At 35.2% G+C, this 27251-nt stretch overlaps 2 protein-coding genes across 5 annotated transcripts in view; both read right to left on the reverse strand.

The window, feature by feature from the left end:
- Positions 1-9465: 9465 nt before the first annotated feature.
- On the reverse strand, positions 9466-20073 carry LOC122300828 (PHD finger protein ING1-like). Of its 4 annotated transcripts, none has more exons than XR_006240086.1 (7): positions 19798-20043; positions 15131-15202; positions 14098-14285; positions 10778-10841; positions 10591-10680; positions 9904-10060; positions 9466-9799 (listed from the first exon to the last, which is right to left on the reverse strand). XR_006240086.1 is itself a non-coding variant. In XM_043111735.1 (7 exons), exons 1-7 carry the CDS (start codon positions 19763-19765, stop codon positions 9689-9691), a joined length of 717 nt encoding a protein of 238 aa, XP_042967669.1. In that variant the 5' UTR covers positions 19766-20073; the 3' UTR covers positions 9466-9688. The 4 variants fall into 4 exon arrangements, 3 of the variants coding, with proteins under 3 accessions (XP_042967669.1, XP_042967668.1, XP_042967670.1); XM_043111735.1 differs by having other exon boundaries at positions 10584-10680; positions 19738-20073; XM_043111734.1 differs by having other exon boundaries at positions 10584-10680; positions 19798-20032.
- A 1419-nt stretch (positions 20074-21492) lies between these two features.
- The window catches only part of LOC122300829 (protein transport protein Sec24-like At4g32640), a 31682-nt gene continuing 25923 nt past the window's right edge, over positions 21493-27251 (reverse strand). The window contains exons 16-25 of the mRNA XM_043111738.1: positions 26726-26845; positions 26552-26620; positions 25533-25610; positions 25237-25375; positions 24563-24727; positions 23774-23919; positions 23512-23691; positions 22969-23057; positions 22814-22845; positions 21493-22017 (exon numbers count right to left, since the gene is read on the reverse strand). Coding sequence (XP_042967672.1) covers positions 21908-22017; positions 22814-22845; positions 22969-23057; positions 23512-23691; positions 23774-23919; positions 24563-24727; positions 25237-25375; positions 25533-25610; positions 26552-26620; positions 26726-26845 — 1128 coding nt within the window. The 3' untranslated portion in view covers positions 21493-21907. The remainder of the gene's footprint in view (positions 22018-22813; positions 22846-22968; positions 23058-23511; positions 23692-23773; positions 23920-24562; positions 24728-25236; positions 25376-25532; positions 25611-26551; positions 26621-26725; positions 26846-27251) is intronic.

Genomic DNA, 27251 nt, shown 5'->3' on the forward strand with positions numbered 1-27251 from the left:
TTATCTATAGTGTCTACTAACACACTGTTTATAAGTCTATTTACTTGCTACTGATCATTTTTAATGATGCTAAAAAAGAGAGAAGTTTTAGACTAGAATATTAATATTGTTTGAATTGCTAAACTTATTATATATATTTGGAATTATATTTATACTTTTACTTGAAAAACTAACGCACATTCTCAGGGGAAACTTAACTATTAATACAGGCTTCAGGTTCTATCAAGTACTTGTCATCATCAAAAAGGAAAAGATTGTTGAACCCAAGGTTTTAAGTTTCGTGTAATTATATATTTACACATGAATTTTGATGATAACAAATAAATTTAAAGAATAAAGGAGTCTCAAACTCAAGTTGTCTACACAATGGAGTCAAGCACATCAAGGAACTAAGCATGAGCAAGAAAGGAACAAGTTCACATTAAAGTCATAAAGTAATGTTATAAATCTCTTAGAAATTCGAAATTAGAATTAAGCTCAAAATTAATATTTTATCACAAAGCATTAAAATACATTTTCAACATGTGCATGAATATTTTGAAAATTAAATTTGAAAATTTTGAAAGATAATTGATTGTCATCTTTCACATGTGTATGACATGATTAAAGATTTGAACTTTGAAAATATTAAAAATGATTGATTGTCATATTTTACATGTGCATGCTTTATTTGAATATTTTCAAAAGTGATTGATTTTTTTTTTACTTATGCAAAAGGTAGATGATTTGTTTGAAAAATTTGAAAAGTAAAGTGTGCTCCTTTTGTCATATGCAAAAAGTAAAAAGATTAGATTTGAAATTTTTGAAAAGTAAATAATGTTGTTTTTGACATGTGAATTTTTTTAAATTTGAATATGAAGTCTCATATGCCTATAAATAGATCATTTGAAAGTTTCACATTCATAATATCAAGAGTATACAACATTCATTCAAAGTTTTCATTCTCTTTTCTCTAAGCATTGAGCCTTAACCTTTTTTCATTTTAAGAAATATAGTTTGCGCTGTATTGTTCTTATTTCACTCATTGATGAGTGTTTTCTGATAACCTACTCACTATCAGCTTTTGTATCAGTAAAAGGGTGTATATAACCCTTGTGCGTGTAGAAAATGTTCTACACAGGAAATAGTTGAATTACCATGTGTAAAGTGATTGCAAGTGTAGATGGTGTTCTACACGGATCCTTTGTAGCGGTGTTGTTTAAAAGTGTAATAGGTTTCTACCTCCACCTGAATGAGATTGAATAGTGAATTTAAATATCTTCAAGGGGTAGCTTGAGGCGAGGACATAGGCAGTGGGGCCAAATCTCGTTAACATACTGAGTTTGTTTCTCGCTTACCCTTACTCTTTATATTTATTGTTGTTTCTTATTTTGTTTATATTTTATATTGTGTATTTGATTTATAATTGTTATTTTTTTTTTAAATACAATTCAATTTACCCCCCTCTTGTATTAGTCATTTGGGCAATATAATCTCTAGCAAGTATTATGCCATCGACATAAACTAAAATAACAGTAAAAGTTGTTGAAATTTGAAAAGTGAAAAGAGAATGGTCAGCTTGAGATTGAACAAATCCATAAGAAAGTAAGGCTGAAGACAACTTGGCAAACCATTGTCGAGAAGCCTATTGAAGACCATACAATGCTTTATTCAGTTTACATACAGTGTGCTCCCCCTGTCTAGAAAAACCAGGAGGGATTTCCATGTAAACTTCTTCATCCAAATTGCCATGAAGAAAGACGTTCTTAACATCTAACTGGTGAAGAAACCAATTCTTTGAACCTGTAACAGCTAAGAGACAGTGAACACTCACTAGCTTGGCTACGGGAGAAAAGGTTTCTTGGAAATTAAGACATTCAATTTGGGTGTAGCCTTTAGCTACAATCTTGCCTTATACCTCTCAATTCTGCCATCAGACTTATATTTGATTTTATACACCCATTTACAGCCTATAGCTTGCTTTCCATCAAGTAAAAAGGTAAGAGACCAAGTATGATTATGTTCTAAGGCACTGATTTTTGTAGCCATGGCATCACTCCAATGAGCATGCTGAACAACTTGTCTAAAAGTTTTGGGTTCAAGATGAGAAGAAACTGAAAGTACTAGAGACTTATTGTGACGCCCTTAAATTCCGTTTGGAATCGGACGGACATTTGAAGTGTCGAGACATGCAACACAAGGTTACCTATCCCCGTTCATGACATATAAGATGCAATGTTTCTAACATGTATCTAACAATATGCAATATTCACAGCGGATAAATTTTTTCTTTAACAATACTATGCACCAAATTGAAAATATCTCAAATGCTTAAAACATACTTCATACATAAAAATCTATTGAATAACTAAGATCACAACACTAGTCCAAAATGGTTATGATCCAAAAAGTACTAGAGATGCAACTCCATCGTACAAGTAGTAATTTACGTTAACTACTATATTAATATTGATGTTGCACCATCGCTTAGTCAACTGTGTTTAGTTGGTCAACTTCTGATCCTCCTTCAGGTCCTGTAACAAGATCTACCATTCGGGAGGAATGGTAGTTGGGACTACCACAGTGAGATTTGATTACAAATCTCAGTAAGTTAACAAAAATTTCCACACAGGCTAATGATGCATGGATGACAGTAAAAGCATGAATGTATAATCAAATTCATAAGTAATTAAAGCATAACTTGACGTACAACATAGCATAATTGACATAACTTAAATTGAAACGTGAACTGAACTTGATTTGACATGAACTTGATCTGAAACTTGTTTTAACATGAACTTGTTCTGAAACTTGACTTAACATGAAAAATACATACTCCACAGTTGTTGTGGCCCCATATATTCTACGTGTAAATACATACTCCACAGTTGTTGTGGCCCCATGTATTCTACATATCACAATGCAGTTAAATACATACTCCATAGTTGTTGTGGCCTCGTGTATTTTACACGTCACAATGGAGTTAAATACATACTCCACAGTTGTTGTGGCCCCATATATTCTACGCGTCACAATGCAGTTAAATACATACTCCACAGTTGTTGTGGCCCCATGTATTCTACGTGTCACAATTGTTGTGTCTCACGTAGTGTATGCGTCACAATTGCTGTGACCCCATACTTCGTGTGCCACAATTGTTGTGGACCCCACGAAACTAAATGTAACTAAAGATGAAACATGATTGGTATACGAAAGGACTGAAACCCTGACGTAACATAAAGTGACTTGAACATAACTTGAAATACATGACCAACTTGAGATAGAAACATTTCGTAACAGGACATAACATATAATAGACAACATATTTAACATGACATACTTGCAACAGTAAATATTACATGACTTGACATACATGTAATAGATGTCATATTTAGCATGATGTACTTGTAATGTACAGTAATACATGACAGAATATATTATGTAACAGATAAAAACTGATGACAGAATATATTCTGTATAACAGACAATTACGTGATGACTTAGCATGGTATGACATATATGATAACATACATACATACATACACTGTATTTCCTTTACTTAACACACATACACAATAGACTGCTAGTAAGTTAAAAACTAACTTACTTCGATCTCCGCGTTTCTTATAAAACCTCAAGCGCAATCACGAGGAACTGTAATTAGTGATTCTAAAAGTTAGCACTAAATCACTAATAATTTAAAATGTGTAAAATACTAATTTAAAGAGTAAAATTTCCATTTTACTCTCTACATGTAGAAAAATGACCGTTTTATCCATAATTTAAGGATTTTGCATACTAACTCCAAAAGTCACCAAAATTTACATGCCTCATGTAAATTTTATCCTCAACTCAAATATAAATTTAGAAAAATTTAAAACTAATCACAACTATTAAAACTCTATAGGGCCGAAATTCCTATATGCTATTTCCATTGATTTTTGTTTCTAACTTGTTTTGATTAACCTTTTGATCTATGACTTATAAAGATGTGATCTTCAAACCAAACCATCACATGGTTTAAAAAGATGTCCTAAAACATATATAAGTTTCTAATTCAAGATCACATGGTTAAACATTAACCAAAACATAAATTGAGCTAATAACATCCACACTTTGGCCTATCTGAATATCTCTTTACATAAAATTTCATATATTTAAAACTAATATCAAATATCTTCAAAATAATAATATAACATGTATATAAGATGCTTAGGATCCTCCAATAAAATTATCAAAGTCATTGGAGTAGGTTTAAACCACTAAAGAGTTAAACTTTCTCAAAACAGAAACTGTTTTTCCTCTTCCAGTTTCTAAGTTTCTAAATTTAAGAAAATCTTTCATCAAAACCTTTAATCATGCAAAAATCCTCAACCAATAATCATATACACATGTTAACAATACTCCATAAAAATTTCGGACCAATATCTATCCATTAGCTTGGTCAAAAACTCCAAACTATAACATATTCTCCAGTCTATCTCCCAGAATGATCTTTCTATAGTTTACACAATATTTGACTGACCAAATGATCTTCCAATGGGATAAATAAGATATTCACGTAAACTAAACTAAAAAAGGAACAACTTATATGAAGGAGATTTTATGATAAAATATTTACAAAAGTTTCGAAATGGGTGTGCAAAGGAACTCCTAAAAGCTGTCCGAGAGAGAGTGTTTGGTATTCTTTTAATGGAAAGTGTAAATAAAGATAATTTCGTTGGGGGTGGCTGGAGATACTTATGGATGAGATATGGAAGAGATGAGACTGGAGTGTGAGAGTTGATTGTAGGTCTCTCTTACCTAGAGTGAGAGTTAAGTGCATGACTCTCTTACCCGATAATATCTACAAAAATTATATCAAGATATTTTTTTACTCAATAATATCCACGAAATTAGCTTAAGATATTTTTATCCAATAATATCTACAAAATTAACTTAAGATATTTTTATCCAATAATATCCACAATTTTGAATCGACGTTTCGTCCGCAAATATGAAAAAGTGTTATTGTGCCATAAGACCTTAAATGACCCTCCGAGTCTAATGGCACAAACCATAATACATTTTGACATTTCTAACTATTTTCAATAATCAAAAACACACTTCTGATACCATAGTAAATAATAACACTAACTATGTAGTTAGACTAAAACCTATACGATTAATGGATTCGTGAAAACTTATGGAGTCTTCACGAGATTCCTAAAGCTAATAGAAATTTCACAATTGAATTTCTAGCGGGCTGTTACACTTATAAAAAGGAGAAAGTTTGTTATATGACAAAACAAAATCAAGAGTGTAAGGAATTGAAGCTATCTTACCATGGCCTGCACTTGGAGGATTGGAAAAGGCAAGATCATTAGCTAGGCTGCAATGATAATCTTGCAAATAAGAAGGTTGCTTACAAACTCTGGAAGATTGTTGATAATTGGAGAAGGCTAAAAAGAAGAAAAAGCAGTTTCTATAGGAAGAACAGAATCTGCAAATGAATTAGAATTAGAAATATTTGTAGAAGAAGTAGAATTAGAAAGATCTGTAAGAGTAGAAGCTGATGAAGAAACGTAAAAAATAGGATGTGGTAAAACAAAAGATTTATGTGAAGAAGAAGGAATTGGAGGGGAAGAAGAACCAAGCTGAAAAGGAAAGATATTTTCATAGAAGATTACATCTCTTGAGATGGACAATGAATTAGCATTTAGATCAAATACTTTATATCCTTTGACACCAAAAGGATATCCAAGAAAAATGCATTTCTTAGCACGAGAATCAAGTTTATGTCTATGGCTGGATATGGTGGAAACAAAGTATAGACAACCAAAAACTTGTGAATGAGAATAAGGAGGTGTTTTAGAGAACATGACTTCATATGGAGATTTATTGGAAAGAAGAGGTGTAGGAGTTCTATTTATCAAATATGTAGCTATCAAGATGCATTCACCCCAGAATTTAAGAGGTAGAGATGCTTGAAACTTTAAAGATCTAGCTACATTTAATAGGTGTTGATGCTTCCTCTCTATGACCCCATTTTGTTGTGGTGTTTCTACACAGGTCTTTTGATGTATAACTCCCTTAGAAGCATAAAATTCAGGCATGTGATGTATGAATGATAAGTAGAATAATTCAATTAGTTTAACAAAAATAAAATAAAATAAATAATGAAAAATTTAAAAATATGTAAAGTGTGTGGTGTGAGATTATGAGTAATATCCATCTTTGAAAAATTTATTCATCATCCCAACACACCACACACTATATATTTTTTTTCCTTTACTAGATGTTTGGTATATTGATAATGAGTAAAAGAATTCAATTAGTTTAAGAATAATAAACTCAAAAAAATTTAAAAAAAATAAAAAAGATAAAAAAATGTAATGTATAAAGATGATGAGTACCAAAGCTGGACGCTTGGACACGTAGACTATGTGAACATCTGATGATCTGAATTTTGAAATCTTTGACCCAACCCCACCTACAGACACCGCACGTGGCGATGAGTATACTGTTGTTTGGACTGTATGATTGGAATGACTATCATTTTAAAATTAATATAATTACTCAAATTAGTAAATTAGAATGAATTTAAATATTTCTCATTTAAATTATTAACGCAGAAATAATTTAAATCATAAAACTTTTGCTAATTGCATAGCATGAACGTAAGAGAAATGATATTTACAATCGTGAAATGTGTAAGTATCACGCAATTGTTTTAAAAAAGTGAGTAAATACATAATTCATATGAAAAAAATTAATTTTTTAATAGTAAACTTAACTATTTTTCAAAACAATTATGCGATACTTATACAATTTACGATAATATGTAGCATTATTTTAAATTTATCTATTTTAAAAAGAAAGAATATATAAATTTTACATTCTAAAATTATAAATATCATTTTTCTTTTTGGACACATGGATAAGTCCAAATTTTATCATTTTTGTGCAAAGGAGAAAATATAGTAATTCCTTAAAAGGAAGTGTCGTTAGAGAGGATAAGAATTTAGGTAAGAAAAAAAATTATCAGATATTAAAAAAAAAATTGTTTTATATAATGATTTATATTTTGTTTTATGTGTAAATTAAAGGTAAATGAGATATCTCCCCTGAGTGGTTTGAATAGTATTTCATTCTATTTCGTCATTATAAATTTTTTAAATTCATACATAATATAATAAATAATTTAATTTTTTCAATTATTAAAATAATAATAATTTTTTTTAATTTTTAATTTTCATCTCAACTTACTATTCAAACACACCTACATTATCACTTTTAATTTAAATAAGAATGTTATATACAGTCGTGAAGTGTGTAAATATTATGCATTTGTTTTATAAAAGAGTAGATTTATTATTAAAAAATTAATTTTTTTTTTATATAAATCTCGTAATTATTTTTTTAATAATTATACAGCGTTTACATAATTACTAATATCATTTCTTTTTTAATATGTTTAGATAGGATTGGTGTGCTCAAATTGGGAATTAGGTTGGGTAGACTAATTAGGGTGGTGGGACGGTGCATGCTCTAATTGCCATGTGTAAAAGGGTCCCCATTCAAGAGATATTCTCACGTTGTTTGAAGCATATTATAATGCCATTCTCACGTCGTTTGACTCTCACATGCTTCGAAAATAAAGCCTTATCAATTAATTTTATTCTAACTTGTCTTTTATAAATTAAAAAAAAAAAAATTCAAATTATCTTTAATATCCTCTAAGAAAAGAAAAAAACCTAATGAACAAATACCTTTTTTATTCGAGTAATGGTATTAATAGATTTTTTTCTTTTATTCACCAATTCCAATGTACGAAAAATGTAAGAATAATATTATATATAATCACTTTTATATATTTTTTTATATATTTTACTGATATGATTAACTGCATTAATTTTTTTAATACATAATTAATTATATCTATAAAATATATAAAAAAATATACAAAAATAATCGTACTTTATATTTTTGAAAGTCCCGCGTTGGATCACATAAGGAATCTATTCGGCCCCACAATAAGCAATGATTAACTAGACATTATTTATTTATTTGTTGTCATTTCTAAAGGCAATTTCAGATGTAAAAGGTTTTTAAGATAAAAGTTAAATGATTGTGGTCTCACATTTAAAATAAATAAATAAATAAATAACTTTGATCTTAAAAGTCCAAATTTGTGTCAACTCAGAAAGGAGTATATGTAATGTTTTTCTCATACAAACATCATCTTATTGGTTTTGAAATTGAAAAGTTGTAGAACAGTCCACTCAAAAATAGGTCGAGGTTATCGATGATCATCAAGAATATCTCCATTTCTTGTACATTAACATCTTGCATCAATTTACTCACATTGTATGGGTTGGGCCCCATAGCCCATTTGGAACTAGAGTGTCCTTAAGAGAAATGAAGGACCCATTTCCATTTGGGCCACATGGGGCCAGGCTGGTACAGGCTAAGAAGAAAAAAAGCCCACAACTAGGTCGTGTTGAATAAAGGGCAGTGCCTAATCCCCTTGAGTCCACTCATAAGGGTGGGCTTGGATTGACAAGAAAGAAAAGTGGATGTTACATCTGAAGATTATGAATAATTATTAGGCACTATCATAGAATACGGATTTTAATTACATGACATTTAATAGGACAAGAGTATCACATCATCCATATTCTAAGGTAGCTATCAGAGATCGAGTCCTTGAAGTGCCGCCCACAAGAAAGGAAGTCTCAAGTCTGATCAGGCCTTGCAGGCTTAAGGTCGTGAGAGTTTGGAGGCCAAGCTTCGGAGGTTCTTTCACATTTGAGGTGCATGGAGAAATTGATGATGTTCTGAGCAAATATGCATATATTTCTTTGAAGCTCAGGTACATAATAGGATTAAAGACTGTGTTGGATGCTGAAGTGATATCAGATGATTTGAATTGATTTGTAAATAATAGTGTTTTGTGAATCTCTAAGAATCTAAGACGTGTTTGAATGTAAATAGATTGATACATGTGTTTGAATGTATAAAATAGATTTAGATGAGTTTAATTTTTTTATAGAAAGTTGAAAAAATAATAAGTTCTATCAATAATTAATTTGAGATGGGTTGATGTGATATTATCCAAACATAGCCTTAACTTTCACGACCACAGACGCAGTTCCATAATAGGCTTAATAGCCCAGGCAGGTCCTTCTAATCCCCCGTCCTTAATTCAACAAAAAAGGGCCTCACATTCAAACTAGAATAGAATGGAAATCAACCACATAAAATTCAATAGCTTTGTGTGTATCCATACAATAAATACAAGAACTCTTCCAAGAGCTTTGTGCTTTGCAATTATATCATGGCATGGGAATCGTGTTCATGGCTAAATGAGAATTTTGACATCATTTTCTGTAGTGTGTGTATGTACATATATATATACACGCGTGTCACTCGTGCTTTTAAAATTCCTTAAAACAGATCTCTCTGCATCAGTATGTGGGTGTATGTTTTGTGTACAAATGAGAATTAAAAAAAAGAACAAGACCAAGAGCCTCTACCTCCCGCATAAGTTCTTACACAAAATAATACAAGAATCATTCAATAAAACAAGGCCAAAAGCACATAGAATATGCAATAATTACAAAGATAAATTGGAAACAAAGTTGAAAATACATGAAGTTGGTATTATATTTCACACCAGGGCAGCAAAATTCCTAACAACAGCGTTTCCTGGAAGAGCACTCCAGTTTTATCTAACTTTACGGCGATTTTTCACCACAGCACAGTCCGAACAATACCATTTTCCTTTTGGTTGCTCTTTCAGACCAACACAACCAAAATGGAACCACTCTATTTTGCACTGTTAAAAGAGGAACGGGGCTTTCATCAGATCATAGGTAGAGAATGTAAATGAGAAATTTAAACCCAAAAAAAAATTATGGAGAAGAAAAAGGGATTACTTACATCAGGGTTATCGCAAGCAACCATCTCACCATAGCTAACTTGGTTACAGAAACAATATGTGGGTTCATTTGGATCCACAGGTAGATCTAAATCCATACCAGTAGGATTTGCCGCTGTAGCTGCTGTATCCGTTGCAGCTGCTGTTGCTTGGCGGGTTCTGACAGATATAGGTTATTTAAATCGGTATATCATGTCTTCTGCCAAGTAGGTCAAATAAATATGCCACTATACTTCACATTTTCAAATTTGGCATAGAAAGCTACCATATTTTGAATTTGAAAATTATGAATTTGTTATATGAAAGGGTTCCAGAAAGAATACTCCTCCTTCTCAGCTCTCTTTCTTGCTTTATTTGAATGTCCTCGCAACTCCTCCTATAACTAGAGGAAAACCCCTCCATCCTTTCCAAAATATTTTTCCATATCCAATTATATTTCAAAGCCAATGTTCTACTCATCTTTGAGGGGACAAGAATCTATAGTTCTCATTCCCCTTAATCCCATACAAATAAAGCAATATAGTGAAAGATATTAAATACAAAATTAATTCAAAAGACATTAAAAAAGAGCTTCAAGAGGAGATTAAAAACAAAAAATAGATTAAGCCAAACTAATAAGCATAAGTGGAGTAATCTATCTAAAATTGACTATGAATGAACATATATTGGCAAGATAAGATACTTCTTACGCCCTCTGCCACTTTCACTTGTCCTTCCAGCTTTCATGTTACCATCGTGGCTTGGAGCAGCAACCGCACTTGCAGCAGCACTCTCTCTCTCTGTCACACACACAATTAGAAAACCTAAGGTATTCACAAAACCTTAAACCCGTGACAAAGGTAAAAATGTTGATAAAAAAGGAAAATAGTGGAGTACCACATCGAAGTTCTTCGTCAAGTTTTTTCAAATATTGATCAAGTTGCTGTATGTGTGTATCTACCTGAAGAATTATTATGAACAGACACAATCAACAAAGCCAAGTTATTTCCTTAAATAAAATGGAAAGATTTTATCAGAGTAGGTGCTGTAATAAGAAATTACCTAGAATTAAGGCATGCACATTTTAACTTCATCAATGAGGTCATAAAATAATATAGAAGAAACTCCTGTCACTGCCCCATTAGCAACTAATAGCTAATTAATCCAGGAAAGCTACCAATTTTTGTTGTATGGTATTGACTCCTGGATCTAGTTCGAGTGGCTAACAAATTAATTAGAAAGGTTCAAACTTTGAGGCTTCAAAGGTATTATTCTAAGACTATAAAACACTTTATTTTTTTGATTGGTAAGACTATAACAAACTTTATAAAGCAATTAAACGTATTAAATATCAATTTTCAATAGAAATAATGACATAATATAGAACTGATAAGAAACATGGATAAAACAATGAAGCTTGGAACCATAAGTTTGATAAAAATATCACAGAAATCTCATGTTTCATTTATATTATTGTGCAGCAAAGTGAGAGAAAACACCAAGTAGATATTGCTATCTTAACCATTATTCTGAACATATGTCCAATAGACTCTTTCAATCCACACTCAGTCCTGGTAGGTCTAGTTCATGACCCAAAACAGATTATCAGAATATAAATGAATCAAACGTGCACATGCAATATCTCCTCTACAAGAAATGTGGAGACTTTGATTATACTAAAGATTGTATTGATAGGTAAGATTATATTAAAGATAAAGAAAGTATAGAATTAACATCAAATGCAAGACCCATTTGAATCCAAATATGCATAAACCGTATGTAAGTCCACACATAAGATTTATTTTGTTAGCGTGTAGACATGCCTGGAAAAATATATATATATATACACAAAAACACACAGAGACATCATAATGCAGATAAGATAAGTACAAAATTAAAATAAACGGCAAGAACCATTTGAATCCATAATCATTAAGCCAAATATTGGTCCTTTTTTTTATGAGCGCATACGCAGAGTGTCACAACTCTTAGGAGAATTGCCCGGGACTACACCTTGACACGACTCATGGAGGGTCAGGACAGTCACATGGCTAGCCTGCTTGCATGCCTTGGCTTAAACCATGACATGCAGCGGGCAACCATGGAGGCTACTGGCCTCGCACAGTCCATGTGTGCAGGCTTGTGCTTGCCCTTGAGCGTGCACCTGCGCGCATGCATGAGTGCCCCAGCACCACTTAGCAAGGCTAGTGGCATGCCCTCATAGGCACGCCATCCAATGCACGGCCCCAACCCATGCCTTGCAAGCAAGGCTAGTGGCGTGCCCTCATAGGCATGCCATCCAACGCGGTTCTAGCCCGTGCCTTGTAGGCGAGTTTAGTGGCATGCCCACTAGACATGCCAATCAGTGCACGGCTCTAACCCATGCCTTACAGCCCCATAGCCCAGACCGTCAGCTTGGGCCATGCATGCTCATCGCCCAGGCCACCAGCCCGGGCCATGCAGGACCACCGCCCAAGCCACTTGACTGGGCACCACAGCAGCAGCACGTCATCACCCTGTGCCCAACATCAGGCCTAGGCTTGGCACCATGCCATGCCCACCATCAGCAGGCCATGCATAGCGCCATGTCGTGCCCACCGCTAGACCAACGCATGGCACCATGCCATGCCATGCAGCGAGCCATGGACCAGACCATGACTAACCTAGCCGTGGACCATGCACCACCATAGCCCACCATGGGCCATGTATGCCACAGCCATCATGGGCTAAATTATTTATTTTATTATTTTTATTTATTTCATTTAAAGACTTGTTAATTATTATTTCATTTGCTTTATTTATTTATTTTAATTTGCCTAGAGACCTTTTGGGGGTTTCCACTTTGTAAACTCTATAAATAGGACCCTTAGACATTTTATTAGGATCTTTTGTCCTTTTGAACATGGAGTGGCCGGCCATAGGCTTGGAAGTTCTTCATTTTTGATGCATCTTGCACTTGGGCTCTTTTGGGGTGCAATTCGTGAATCAAATATTGTTTGGTTCCTTTGTTCTTTTCATTTTCTCTCTTTGTGTTTTTGTTAGAGTTTTGTTGATTGATTAGAGTGGAGAGGCTGAATCCTTCATTGGGATTTCGGGTTGTGTGGTGGATTGCAAGATCTCGTGTTCATGTGTTTCCTTACATGTTCATGAGATTTCCTTGAAATTTCTTGAAGAATCCCATCTCCCAAACACATATTTCGGCCAGCCCATTCTTTTGTCTTTCACACCACCTTCAATTGTCATAAACCACAAAACCCTAGCCCCATATCAAGCCCTACACGCCACCTCCCAATTCCCATAACCAAACAAGCCACAAAACCCTAGATCTCACAATACACCATTCAGCCATAGCCTCCTTGGCTTGGCTGAAATCCTAGATCCTAAATATTCTCACTTCCCTTTTCCATCTATAATTTGATTGGTCAATTTCCCTTGATTGGCTCACTCAAATTCCATTTTCCCACCAAAACACATCAACCTTATCCATCTCACTCATTTTCGGCCAGCCCTTGTCATTCTAGATCTCAATTCCTACTTTTTAGGAATTGCACAATTCCTAACTTATAGGAGATCTAATTGCCACCTAAGCCCTAGCCACCTTCCACTCTTGCCTTGGCTGAAACCTACACTAAACCCTAGCCAAGGTTGCCCATTATCTAACCCTAGCACACAAGTGGCGCCTAGCATCCCAAGGGTCACTTAGCCGTGCACCATCATCATCCAACCCGTGATCACCTAGCCCAAACACCATCCATACTTCCCACCATTGAACCCTAGCCACATCTCACCCAAGCTCCCTTTGGGCTACACGTGATCTACACCAAGCAAAGGAGTCCTATCGGTCACTTAAGGAGCAACAAGGAGAGGATCAGACCCTTAGTATTTGGAAGCTTGACTGAGATCCCCAACACAGAGGTCCATGCATAAGTTCATTTTTTTTTTTTTTAATTTTTTTTTATGCGTGCACACATAGGTCCATACATAGGTTCATTTTTTAAAGCATGTGTGCGTGTCATCAAGCATAAACTTCCCTTCATAAGTATATTCCAGACACCTTAAAAACAAACTAATAGCATATTCATACTTATAATTTAACCTAATAAAATATATAAAAAAGAGTTAATAAAATATTTCCTAAGTAAGAGAACTCACAAATTCACAAACAAATTATTTTGGCAGCAAGCAATTTAACATAAAAAGATGGAAATTCCACCTACCAAATCATATGCCTGAACAGCCAAGGCAACCTTTTCATCTGCAATCCTGATGCTATGCTTTTGCTCATCAAGTGCATCATCTGAGAATCTGATAAGTGAAGCATTGAGTGTAATATTTCCAGACCTAACTCCTTTCCCAATTTCCTCTATTTCTTGTTCACAACGCTGTTCATTTTGTCTTTGAATATCTGTTCAAATCCATAAGAACGGTACACATTCAATATATGCGTGCACAAACTTTAGGTCTTTCTTAAAACAAGAAGGTGCACATAAGTACTAAATATGAAAGCAAATTATTAAATTTAGCTAATTGGGTCAACACAATCATAATTAATATCTAACAACTTGAACCTGCAGTTCTTAAGTCATAAACCAATGATGGTATCATTACTTGTCAAATTACAATTCCAGCACTAACCTATATAAAAAAGATCCAGCACTAACTCACGCTAACAATGGAATCGTTTGTATCTTCCCTTTTTGTGCTGTAATCAGTAGTTTGGTTGAAACAACAGAGAATTGCAATATGACTACCTTACAGCTCCTAAAAATAAGTACATAACCATGACCATGGTTATAACAAGAATGGTGAAGTAGCATAGCGCTATTTTCTCCTTGTGAAGGTGGATTTATGAGGTTCAATCCACTGTGCATAACACATTTGTAGGATTATGTTCTTCCATCTCAGGGTAAATGACACCAAATTGATGCTGACTGGATTATCCCATCCATAGTGAAACCAAGTTATATTTGAGTTGTGTTTGGGTATTGAGGTGATCTTAGATATTCTGTGAATAGTAACAAAAAATTAGTGAAAAAGTAATAATAAAATATTGAATAGTAGTGAATAATAGTACAAAATAGTAAAAAGTAGATAAAAAGTAATGATAAAATAATGAATAGTAGTGGAGTATGCTGAGAATACTCTACGGCCCGAAAGTAATGATAAAATAATTATAACTATAAAAAGACAATAAAGGTTATAACGATAATGATAACAATGATAATGATATTGCTGTAGTTACGAGCCAACCTTGCAGACTTTTATCCAGGTCACGCAACAATGCATACTTCTTTTGTAGAATGCCGGGAAGTGAATCCAAATCTGTGTAAAATACAAGTTATTAAATCATTCAACATGGAAAAAATATTCTTTTGTATAATATTAACATTTTTTTATATAAAGTTTCTTAGAAGCGAACAAATGCTTCACCCAAGTACACTCTGGAAGCATACATACGTAGAACACCAATCTATTGCACACAAGTTGACACAATAAACACCCACAACCAAAGGTAAAACTTATTAAGTCAATTTAGAATAAAATTGTTATGATCCTCATGGTTAAATGTTTAACCAAACTAGCATCCAATAGTCATAGGGCTTTGGGTCTTTAATCACTTTGATGGAGGAGATTTCTTGGAGACAAAAATCAAGGGTGCTCTAGCTCAAGGAGGGGGACAAGAGCACGAAATTCTTCCACAGGGTGGCTAAATCTCACAGAAGGAACAATGCTATTGATACACTGATGGTGGATGGGGCAGTTTCTTCGGATTAGATGGTGATTAATAATCACAATGAACATTACTATCAACAACTATGATCTTAAGAGCATAATGGGCGACCGAAAGTGGATGGGTTGTCTTTTTCCACTTTAGACCAGCAGAGTGCAAATTAGTTAGAGAGACCATTCACAGAAGAGGAAGTATGCAGTGTTATCAAAGGTATGACAAGTGATAAGGCTCCTGGTCTGGATGGGTTTACCATGGACTTCTTTCAAGCTTGCTGGGAGGTGGTCAAGGAAGATTTAATGCAAGTCCTTCATGAATTTCATCTAAATGCTAGCTTTGAAAAGAGTCTCAATGCCACATTCTTAGCCCTCCTTCCCAAAAAGGTGGGGTACAGGGATACGAGAGACTATCGCCCCATTAGCCTTGTGAATGGGGTGTATAAGATTCTATCCAAAGTGTTAGCAACAAGATTGAGCATGGTGGTGGAAAAACTAATCTCGAAGTCACAGAATGCGTTTGTCAAAGGTAGACAAATACTCGATTAGGTACTTATTGCAAATGAAGTTTTGGATGGTCGTCTGAAGTGTAGAGAACTTGGGCTACTTTGCAAGTTAGACATGGAGAAAGCATATGATCATGTCAATTGGCGGTTCCTACTTTACTTACTGGAAAGATGTGGCTTTGGAAGGAAATGGCAGAAATAGATAGAATTTTTTATCTCTTCTGCCTGCTTCTCTATCTTGGTAAATGGCTCACCGGTGGGTTTTCTCAATTCCTCTTGAGGCCTGTGACAGGGAGATCTGTTGTCTCCTCTACTTTTCTTTTTTTGTCATGGATGCCCTCAGTAAGATGATTGAGGGCCTAGTGGTGGGTGGGTTACTCCATGGTTTCTCGGTGGGGAATGGTGTCCTTAGCATTTCTCATTTGTAGTTGCTGATGACACGCTCATTTTTTGCGGTGCACATCTCGGTCAAGTCCAACATTTGAGGGTGCGACTTCTTTGTTTTGCTGTTGTGTAAGGTTTGAGCATCAACCTTGCAAAATCTGAATTAGTGTCAGTGGGGGCTGTTCAAGAAGTGGAGATTTTAGCTGCTACATTGGGATGCAAGATTTCTTCACTGCCTTTGAAGTATCTTGGTTAACCTTTGGGTGCTTCTTTTAAATCCGAAAGGATTTGGGTTGATGTGGTCGAAAGGGTGGAGCGCAGATTGGCTGCTTGGAAGAGGATATACCAGTCGAAAGGCGGTAGGTTGACTTTGATTAAAAGCACACTTTCAAACTTACCGACCTACTTTTTGTCTTTGTTTCCAATTTGTACAAAGTTGGCTAACTGCATTGAGAAGTTAAAAAGAGATTTCTTATGGAGTGGACTAGGGGAAGAGTTTAAATTCCACCTGATTAATTGGTCAACAGTTTGTACCCCAATTTCTAGGGGAGGTCTGGGGATTCGGCACCTGATGAAATTCAATCAAGCTCTTTTGAGTAAGTGGTTGTGGAGGTACCAAAACGAAATTGAGGCTTTATGGAAATTTGTTATAGATTCATAGTTCAGGGAAGCTAGGGGAGGATGGTGCTCAAAAGAGGTACGAGGCACTCATGGAGTGGGGTTGTGGAAAAATATTAGGAGCCTTCGGGAGAACTTTTGAGGACGCAAACATTTTGTTGTGGGCGATGGTTCTAGGGTCAGTTTCTGGTTTGATAAATGGTGGTAACCATTGTCTATGAGACACCTTCCCTGCTATCTTTGCGCTTGTTAGAAATAAGGAATGATCGTCGATCTTATGGTTTTTTCAAATGGCTCCCCTCAATGGAATTTTGATTTCATTAGGGAAGCTCAAGATTGGGAGTTGGAGCCTATATGGAGTTTTTTGCAGCACTATAGTCCTCAAGTATTTCAGGGGGCACCGGAGACAAGATACATTGTAGGGGTGAAAACCGACGTAGTCGGAGCGGTTTTTGGGCAAAACTGACGTCGACCGACGCCGTTGAAGAGGGAGGAGCCACCGACTGTAACCGGTAGATGGGGAGGAGGAAAACCGGCCACATCGACTCCGGTGGTTCTCTGTTGGTTCTCGGCCGGTTTTCAGTTACCCTGGTGACTTAGTTCACCTAAGAGAGTAGAGAGAGTGTTGCAGATGAGAGAGAGAGAGAGAGAGAGAGAGAGAGAGAGAGAGAGAGAGAGAGAGAGAGAGAGAGAGAGAGAGAGAGAGAGAGAGAGAGAGAGAGAGAGAGAGAGAGCTGGTGCAACGGATGCGAGGAACATAGGAAGAAGAAGCTAGAGGTTGAAGATGATCTCGAAACGACGCCGTTTGGTTTAAAATAAACAGCATCGTTTCAATTAATTTTTTTTTTTCATATGTCTTACATGAAACGACGCCATCGTTTCAATTAATTGTTGACTATTGTATACTTATACGTAGAAAATGATGCCGTTCCAATTAAATTTAAGTGGAACGGCGTCGTTTTGAGAATGTATATTAAAAAAAAATATGATTTATTGGTTTGGCTGGTTCAGCAGTTTGAACCAGGGTTAAACCATTGCCAAATTGACGTAGGTCGGTTTTGAGTAAATTCCACAGTGCGCCGACTGGTTCACCACCGGTTCTGGCCTGTTCCTGACGCGGACGGTTGGTTCGCGTCGGTGGCAAACCGGTTTTTCGATTTTCTGTGCACCCCTAAGACATTGGAGTCATTCTAAGAAAGGTATTTTCTCAGTTAGTTTGTTTTACCAAGTGCTTACGAACTCCAGAAGGCCTATGTTCCTATGGAAGAACATATGGCAGACGAAAGCTCCCTTAAAAGCAGCATTTTGATAGCATCTTTGGATAACATCCTCACTACCGATAATTTGAGGAAAAAACGGGTAATTGTGTAATTGTGCTCAATTGGTGTTGCATGTGTAAGAAGCATGGGGAGTCAATTGATTATTTGCTTTAACACTGTGAGGTGACCAGGATTATGTGGGATGATTTTTTCTCAAGAGTTGGGTTGTCATGGGTCATGCCTTGTAGATTGGTGGATTTCCTTGCAAGCTGGAGAGGAATACACGGTAGTACACAGGTAGAGGCAATTTGGAGATTGGTACCGATATGCATGTGTTGGTGCATTTGGAGGGAGAAATGCATGTGTTAGAACAATGGATGCGTTAAAAGTTTTCTTTTTTAAAACATTGTTCTTGTGGGCGGGGGCCATAGTTTGTAATGGACTAAGTTTCCATGATTTTCTTCTTTCTATTTCCTCTAGCTAGATATTTCCTCATGTAAACTACCTGTGTACCTGGACTTTGCCTATTTTTATGAATACAATACCTTTGATTACCTATAAAAAAAAAAAAAATAGTTGGGTTTTTAACAATTGGTATCAGAGCAGGCACCACGTCACGAGTTCAATGCCTTCGTACTATGTATGGATATAGTGTTAAGTCATTGAATACTAATAAATGAGTTAAGCCACCAAAGAGAGAGGGCTACCACCAGTCAATGTCAATAGAGTGGGCCGCTGTGGACGTCGGATTCAAAAGGGTGGTGGAATGTTATGATCCTGAGGAGTTACAAGTTTAACCAAATTAGTATCCAATAGTCCTAGAATTTTTGGATGAATGGTTGGATCTTTAACAAAAACTGCCAAAGCTTGGGTAACATGTAACACAGAAATTAGCCATGAAATGTGTTTACCAAACAAGAAAAATAGCATTGATATCGAAACAGAAAAACACGTTCATGAATGAACACGAGTCTAACAAATTAACGCAGAATTATGTAAGATATATGATGTTATGATCCTAACTGTTTGATGTTAATTTGGTTAAGCCTCTAACCGTTAGGATCATAACATATATATATATATAAAATTTTAATTTTCAAAATCTTAAACAGAGCATTTCGTTTAATAAAAGAGAAATTGGTACATTAAAACAGAGCAAATGTTAAAAGATGGGATTTTTAAAACATTAGAATTGTAATTAGAAAATAACCTCAGTGAAGAGAAGAAATAGTGCAGTATCAGCATCCCGTGATTACAAGATGGAATTTTAGGGTTTATCGCGACCATGCAACAATAACAATAACAATGCTAATAATCTCCCGGTGTGGTTGGGGGGGGGGGGGGGGGGGGGGGGGGGTCCGCTTACTGGCTTGAAACTCGTCGATGAAGGACATGATGGGGATTTGAAGGATTTTTTAATTGTCACCTGCGGGTGATTTTGGTTGATTCAGGCGGAATTTTGTGTTTTGGCGTCGTCGGAGTACTCTTCCCGCCACTGATTGGTGCTGATACTGATATAAACGACCTTCCTGCCCTGAAACATCCTGAGCAATTTGGGGCGGAATTCGTAGTGAAAAGACAGATGTGGCCTTCAGGATTCCCAATAATTCCGATGCTTGTTGAGTCATGAGTTGAGTGCCATAACTGACCCGGACACCCGGTTAGCGCTTGGCGGTGCCTGGTGCCAACTGCCAAGAAACGCAATACGACGCCGTTGGATTGATGGGAGTTTACGATCCCAACAAAACGCACCGCTTTATGTCTCTTTAAAATGTAGACAAATATTTATTTATCCTTATTATTATTACTTTAAACTATCCATTTCTATAAACACTAAACTAAAAAAATCTAGAACCATTGTTCCTTTTGCTAGTTTGTCCTACATCTAGGAACTAACGGTCAAGATCATGACGCGTTTTATTTCTTCTACTTAATCGGCATATCTTAATGAATGAATATGCCATAAACTATGCTCGAGATAAAAGTTACAATTTTGATAGTTTATTTTAATAAGAGTGTGATTCTCCCACATTTATTTTAGTTGTAGTAGAGCATTCTTTAAAAAGAAATAATATTTACAATTTAATACTTTTGAAAAAAGTGAAAGAATTTGTGACCCATATAAAAATAATAATTTTTTTTAATAGTGATTCCTACTTTTTCTTAATAAAGTAAGTGAACCTTGTATATCCTAATATTGTATCTAGCATTATTCTTTTTTAAAATCTCATATAAAATATTTTTTATTAGGAACAAAAACTAACGCATTCAGCCCTATTTTTAGACAGTACCAACGTCGACCGATGAGAGAAAATAGGGAAAAACAACCGATCGTAACTAGTCGGTGTCGGTGGAGAGGAGAAAAACTAGCTGTATTGACTCTGACGGTTTACAATCGGTTCTCGGCTTGAGCTAACGATGATGGTCATCTAAGAGAGAGAGAGTTGTAGAGAAGAGAGAGGGGAAAATGAATCAAGGAAGAAGAAGGGGGAAAGAAGACAATATAATATCAAAACAATGACATTGGTTTCAAATCAAATGGAATCGCTCTACTTATTTTGTTTTTATACGTTATGCATAAAATAATGCCGTTTGGTTTAATACCAACGATGTCGTTTTAGTTGTATTTAAAACACAATTACTGGCATAAAACAACATCGTTATACTAAATTTAAGTGGAACGACTTTTGTTTCATATATAAGACATAAACTTATATATACCATCAGCCAATTCGACGATTTGAACCGAATTGGCCAATGTCGGTTTAAGCAAATATCTGCCGCATGCTGATTGGTTTTTCACCAGTTCCTGACTCTAGCAGTCAGTTCCTGTCAGTTGTGGCCAATCCGTAAACCCCTATTTTTTACTACAAATTGTTAAACACAATTCCAGTATTTCATGTGTAAAGGCGGCTTGCAACACATGTTGCTGCAGTACCCGAGTTAATTTTTGCCCTTTTACCTATTATACCAAAATAGGAATAGGAAGGTCGAAATCTATATAAACTGAGAATGCAATGCATGCGCAATTTACAACATGCTACTATGAATTACCCCTTCACGAGCCATTTCAAGCGTCGACTGGGGGGGAAAAAAGAAACATGAGAGAGAGAGAGAGAGAGAGAGAGAGAGAGAGTTCCTTCATTATGTATTGGACTAACATCTGTTTTACATGTTTCTTATTCCATCAGAAAATTACAAGTTATCATCTGCAATCAACAAAAAAAAAAAAAAACCCGTTCAAACTCTTTCCCATACGCCCCCTTTTGGAGGGGGCAGGCGATCAAAATACACAACTGTAACTCAATTTGTACTGCCTACCACCAATGTTCACAAAATATACCTAATCTAACAAATCTATTGTAGGCTTGTAGCTAAAGTCATCTCTGATTACTTTTAACAAATTGATAATACTCAGGTGATGGCCGATAAATGCCTATAAATAGCGAATTGGAGTTCCTGTTTTTTTCTTCATGAGTACCACGGCCGGAGGTGATCAGAACTTTTTATATCACACAGAAGAAGCGTGAACATCATCAAGATGTCATTTTAATTTGGATTTCCCGGTGGACATGGACTAGGAACTCGACATATGAGGGGCCAATTGGATTCTTATCTTCTACCATATAGGAGAGGAACGATGCTCCTGGGGACAAGAAACAGTAAAAAGCTTTTGAGTAAACAAAAAATAAAATAAAATAAAATTGCGGTTAAACAATTTAGAGAAATTTCATTTGATGCATTTAATAATGACAATACAAGGGACCATAATTTGACCACAAGACAAACCGAAGATAATATATTGCCCCCATTCTGTGTCTTGTACCATAGCCCTAGCATGAGAATAATGTATGTACTACGAACAGTGATATGATTCCATGCAACAAATAACAACATACTCGAATTGAGATCAACAAGTATCCCAAATTATTTTAATATGTACATGGTGGGTGAAAATGTGTCTGAAATTCAGATAACATATCATCAATGTGTCTGAAATTCTGTTGCTGTATCAGGACAGCCACATGCAAGGCATAATATGAATGGTGATTTGTCTTTTAGTGTTCTTGGTACTGATTGCATTTTCCCCAACATATTAATGCATTTTAATGCTGATTTATAGCTTTGGTAGATCTCCTCTGCAATACACAGAAATTCCATGAATCCCTTGGTGGATGTGGGTTCATGTTGGCAGCTTAAAGAATTCAGTCTGGAAATCTGTGTAGTGACTGTAAAATTGTTTAACTAGGAGAGCTGGTGTGGGCGTTAGTATTATATCCAAATCCCACTTAATCTCCCTTCCCAAAACAAACAAAATTAAACTGATAAAACTGAATGAGACTATGGACAATGTAGCTACACAAGAAAATTCTGATGCTGTTTATTTTAATACATATTAGCTGGCTAGCAGCACAAAGAGGGGGTCAGGGCTGTGCACTGACCTGACGGATCTCCTTTCCTGCACAATTTTAAGCTGCGAAAAGAATTAAAAAATATTATTGAATACTGACTACATAACATATCATAGATTGAATTAGATAGATAGTCTAAAGATAATGTTATAATTTTACTTGGGAATAAGAAAAAGTAATCTCACCGGAGGTAGGAACATCTTTGCCGCCGTATTTCGTTTACCAAATCATTTACCTTCCGTGATAGTGGATTGTCATATTGCTGCAACACAAACTGCGCAAAAAATCATAGGTTATAAGATGCCAAGTTGCATAGCTGGCAACATATCCCAGAAAATGGATTCTGGAGATGCACCACTGATATAATATTCTCATTTTCACAATACGACCGTAATATCACCTTAAAGAATCAGGTTCGGGTGCTTAGCACTTTGGATCTGAGTCACTAGGACAAGTTGTTTCCATGTATATGGTAGACATTATATTTTTTTGATAAGTTGTACAATAGTCATTATATATATTTTATATTCGTGGGTGTCCGGGCCAGCTAGCGCGCACCTCGACTAATCTCACAGGGCCCTAAAGTTAACGGTCATGTAAACCTCTAGTGGCCTTGAGGGGATTCGAACTGGTGACCATTGAGAAGCAAACCCAAGGCCTAACCAACTAAGCTACCCCTCAAGGTTTACGGTAGACATTATATATTCCAAAAGGATCAGAAAAACTACCTGAGTAGAGATTTCTTCAGCTGAGGAGATGCCAAACAGTTGTTGCAAGATATTTGAATCCACGGCATTCCCAACATATATCAAACAGTCCACACCATTCTCAAGAAGATAAATTCCCTGATCGTTAATATACTCACTAGAAAGTGGAATCACAGGAGGAACAAGAGATTCATCCTCATCCTGTTAATTAAGAGAAAGTTAACAGGTGGTGGTTTTAAAAGCTTAATAAAAGCATCATGAAACTTTGTGGCATCATTCACACCTTTGAGTCAAGGTCATGGATAGCCACCATCCTGGGATACACCAGTGGAATTGCCAAAGGAGTAGAGAGGTAGGATACACAGTTGATCCAAATAGACCTATCATCTATTCTCACATCATTTCGCAGTCCTGTGCTTTTCATTAATGCTGACCAAAAAAACAATGAATGGACCAATGTACAATAGTTAGCCCAAAAAGATCACTGACATCATGCATTATACGTTTTTTTTTTTTTAAGTAAATCATGCATCATATGTGGCAAGATGTTTCATGAAAACCATGTTTAACTACAAATAAGATCAGGGATTGCCAAAAACCACAAGAAACACAAACGTACTAATCAAATGTTAAAAAGAAAGGGTAAAAGTGATATGGCACATGAGTGTAAAAGAAAAGGCAAAACTTCACAGAAATTTACTAATCATCAGTCGCAATGCCTGGGTACACAAGTATAGCAACAAAGAATTTGATAGGTACTCGAGAAGTTTTATTCATAATAATAGGCATAGCCAAGTGCATGGGACGTATACGTGAGTAATAGAATACATCTGGAGCAGTTATTCAAGTTCATTTCTCGTTTGGATGGTGGCCAACAATAACTTCCACTCCCCTACCTTCCTAGATTTCATAAAATTGTTCTTTTTCTTCATCCCTTTTTGTGGGATGTTTCCTAATATATACTTCTTTGTACTTAAGTTGTTGGCTGTATGAAGTTCTACCAAAATTTGGCAGCTTAAACTGAATACGTTTGTGTAACACGGCACATATATATAAGGAAAAAGGAATATACCAATGGTGTATAGAGGCAGGAGTTTAAGTGCCTCAGGAAGAATAAGCTGTCCAGACGATGTTACTGTAGCACAAAATTTACGATATGAAAGCAGAACGTTGATGCAAAGATTTGTCACTTGTTCCCGGACTTGCAAGAGTGGAGTGGAAGGAATTTTACTTGCCGCTACAGGAATAAAATCAAATTAATAATTAATGCTGTCAATTCACATGGAACTAATAAATTTACAAAAAAATAATAACAATGAAGTCATGAAACATAACATTTCAAGAATACATAAGGAGCCAAAGTAAGACCCCTTAAGAGGAGGGGAAAAGAGCCTTTTACATTCACACACATCTATGATGATGACTAACATGAATTACAAATAATAATAGCTCTAAATACATATAAACTTCTTACAAAAAAAAACATATAAAGCTTCTGGGAATAAAAGGATTGTTACAGACTTAAATGCATAAAATGCAGAAGACACAATATCAAATACCTTGTTTCAAGATGCACGCGCGCACACATCTATGATGATAACATGAGTTACAAATAATGATAGCCCTAAATACATATAAACTTCTTACTTGCAAAAATAATACATATGACATAAAGCTGCAGAGAATAAAAGAATTGTTACGAGCTTAACAAAATGAATAGAATGCAGTAGACACAAGATCAAATACCTTGTTTCAAGAAACATGCAAATTGAGTGTCCAAGTCAGCTGAGCGGAAAAGATTACTTAGCATATTGGTGCAAGGGAGAGATAAAGTTGTGACTCGAATTCGTCTTTGGCCATAGAAAGTGGTGTAAAGAAGGGCACACTGCACAAAAAATCAAATTTACAAATAATACTAGTAGCACTACTAATGGGAGAAGCTAACTTTCCTGCCCAAACAGATAGCAGAAACCCGATCATTAATAAAATAACAGCATAATTATTTCAAACTCTACAAAGACTGAAGAGAAATTTGTTGGTACCTGAAAAGAGCATTCTGAGCCATCCTGCAACTTATCATCATGTTTTAATGTTACCATTATAGTTTTGTCACAGTCAATCTGCAAAGCACAAATGCGTTTGGCTTACATACAGAATTCCCAAACAAAATGTGACCACAATAGGAGAGGGAAAACCAGAAAATAGACCACAGACCAAGGGCAAAGGAAGAATATTTTTTACTAAGGGAAAAATATGTATATTTATGTACATATTTATTATACGGCTCTCTCCATTAGCTTGATATGGGAAAGAGAATTCCAAGACCTTTTTCTTCTTTGTTTAAAGCAGAAAGTTGCATCGTTAATATGACTTTTATTCAGCCTGATGTCTGAGTTCACTAAAATTATAATTATTTTTTTTACAGGTAACTGAAATTATAATTATAAAACCATCCCAGGAGGATAAGGCCTCGTTTGGACACTCAAAACATTCTCAAATATTCTCAAAATTTCTCATAATTTCCTTCCAAAACATCACTCAAACACAAAACACTTTTCAATTTCAAATCTTCAACTTTTTTCACTTAATCATTACCCGATCATTATCTAAATACAAAACCTAATACAACTTTATCAAACTTCCAAACAAAACACAACGAACAACACAACTTTTTCAAATTTTAGAACAAAAAAATATTAAAATATTATATTCAAACAATTTTTTAACTTTATAATATTTTTATTCAACTTTTTCTCTCTCCTTTTCCAAAACCCAATAAAACATCTTAACTCAAACCATTTCATTATTATTCACAAACCATTTCACTATTATTCATAGAATTCTGAGATAATCTAAGTGTCCAAACGAGCCCTTACCTCACTCACACAGTTCAAAGATACAATCCAACGTATCTTTCAGATTATTACAAAAATTAAAACTTCAAATTTTAGTGTTACTGTTGGTCAACATAATCTGTCTTCAGTGACATTAAAGTTATGTGGAAGACACTATATAAATAGTAGGACCAACACATAATCATGCATTATGTAAATATACAAACCCCAGGTAGGTCAACATCTGTCGGGATGCGTTTGCAAAAGTTTCCATGGTATTCTTGAACTTGAATACCCTATAAATGATGAAAAGAAAAAATCAACTCACTAGAATAGACCAACTATCAAGAACATAGAAGCTATAATTACTTACACGAACACCAGTATACCAAAAAGCTTACCTGGCTGCATCTCACACGCATCACTGCCTCAAAACCTTGAGGCCTTGTGATATTCCATCTAAGATCATTGTAAAGCTTTGCAGGATCAGAAACAGCCGAGAATGGGTAATAATAATAAACCTGTAAGATAGTAGACAAAATTTTAAAGATTTATCATGAAACATCCATGACACAAGGAAAAAAATAGAGTACATATACATTAGATGTCCATATGAATAAATAGTCAACAATTACATAAAACTACATGATTTTGGCATCTGCTTCGCTAGTTCATTTAAGCTCAAGGAGTTAAAACATCCTTCAAATGGGCACTTACGTTTTGGCATTAAGGTAGCTTTCAACAACAAATTGCAATTTAAACACCAAGTATTAAGGCCATAGCTAATAATGTCTGCCACATAAAGGTTTTTAGAATATGGTAAAAAAAAAAAATTATATATATATATAGGTTACTGCTTGGTGACATTTGGTTGGGGAACAGAGTACACCTTCAAGCATCCAAATCCCTAAGAATATGATGCAAAGG

This window comes from Carya illinoinensis, chromosome 2 (genome assembly GCF_018687715.1).
Source record: "Carya illinoinensis cultivar Pawnee chromosome 2, C.illinoinensisPawnee_v1, whole genome shotgun sequence".
Taxonomy (NCBI): domain Eukaryota; kingdom Viridiplantae; phylum Streptophyta; class Magnoliopsida; order Fagales; family Juglandaceae; genus Carya; species Carya illinoinensis.

Coding starts and splice junctions, on each gene's coding strand:
- LOC122300828 (XM_043111734.1), bottom strand. CDS start 19,999: ATGACTCAACAAGCATCGGAATTATTGGGAATCCTGAAGGCCACATCT. Junction 15,203..19,797: donor TCAACCAAAATCACCCGCAG/GTGACAATTAAA, acceptor TATTTTACACAG/ATTTGGATTCACTTCCCGGC. Junction 10,061..10,583: donor AGTGGCAGAGGGCGTAAGAA/GTATCTTATCTT, acceptor TATATCTGTCAG/AACCCGCCAAGCAACAGCAG.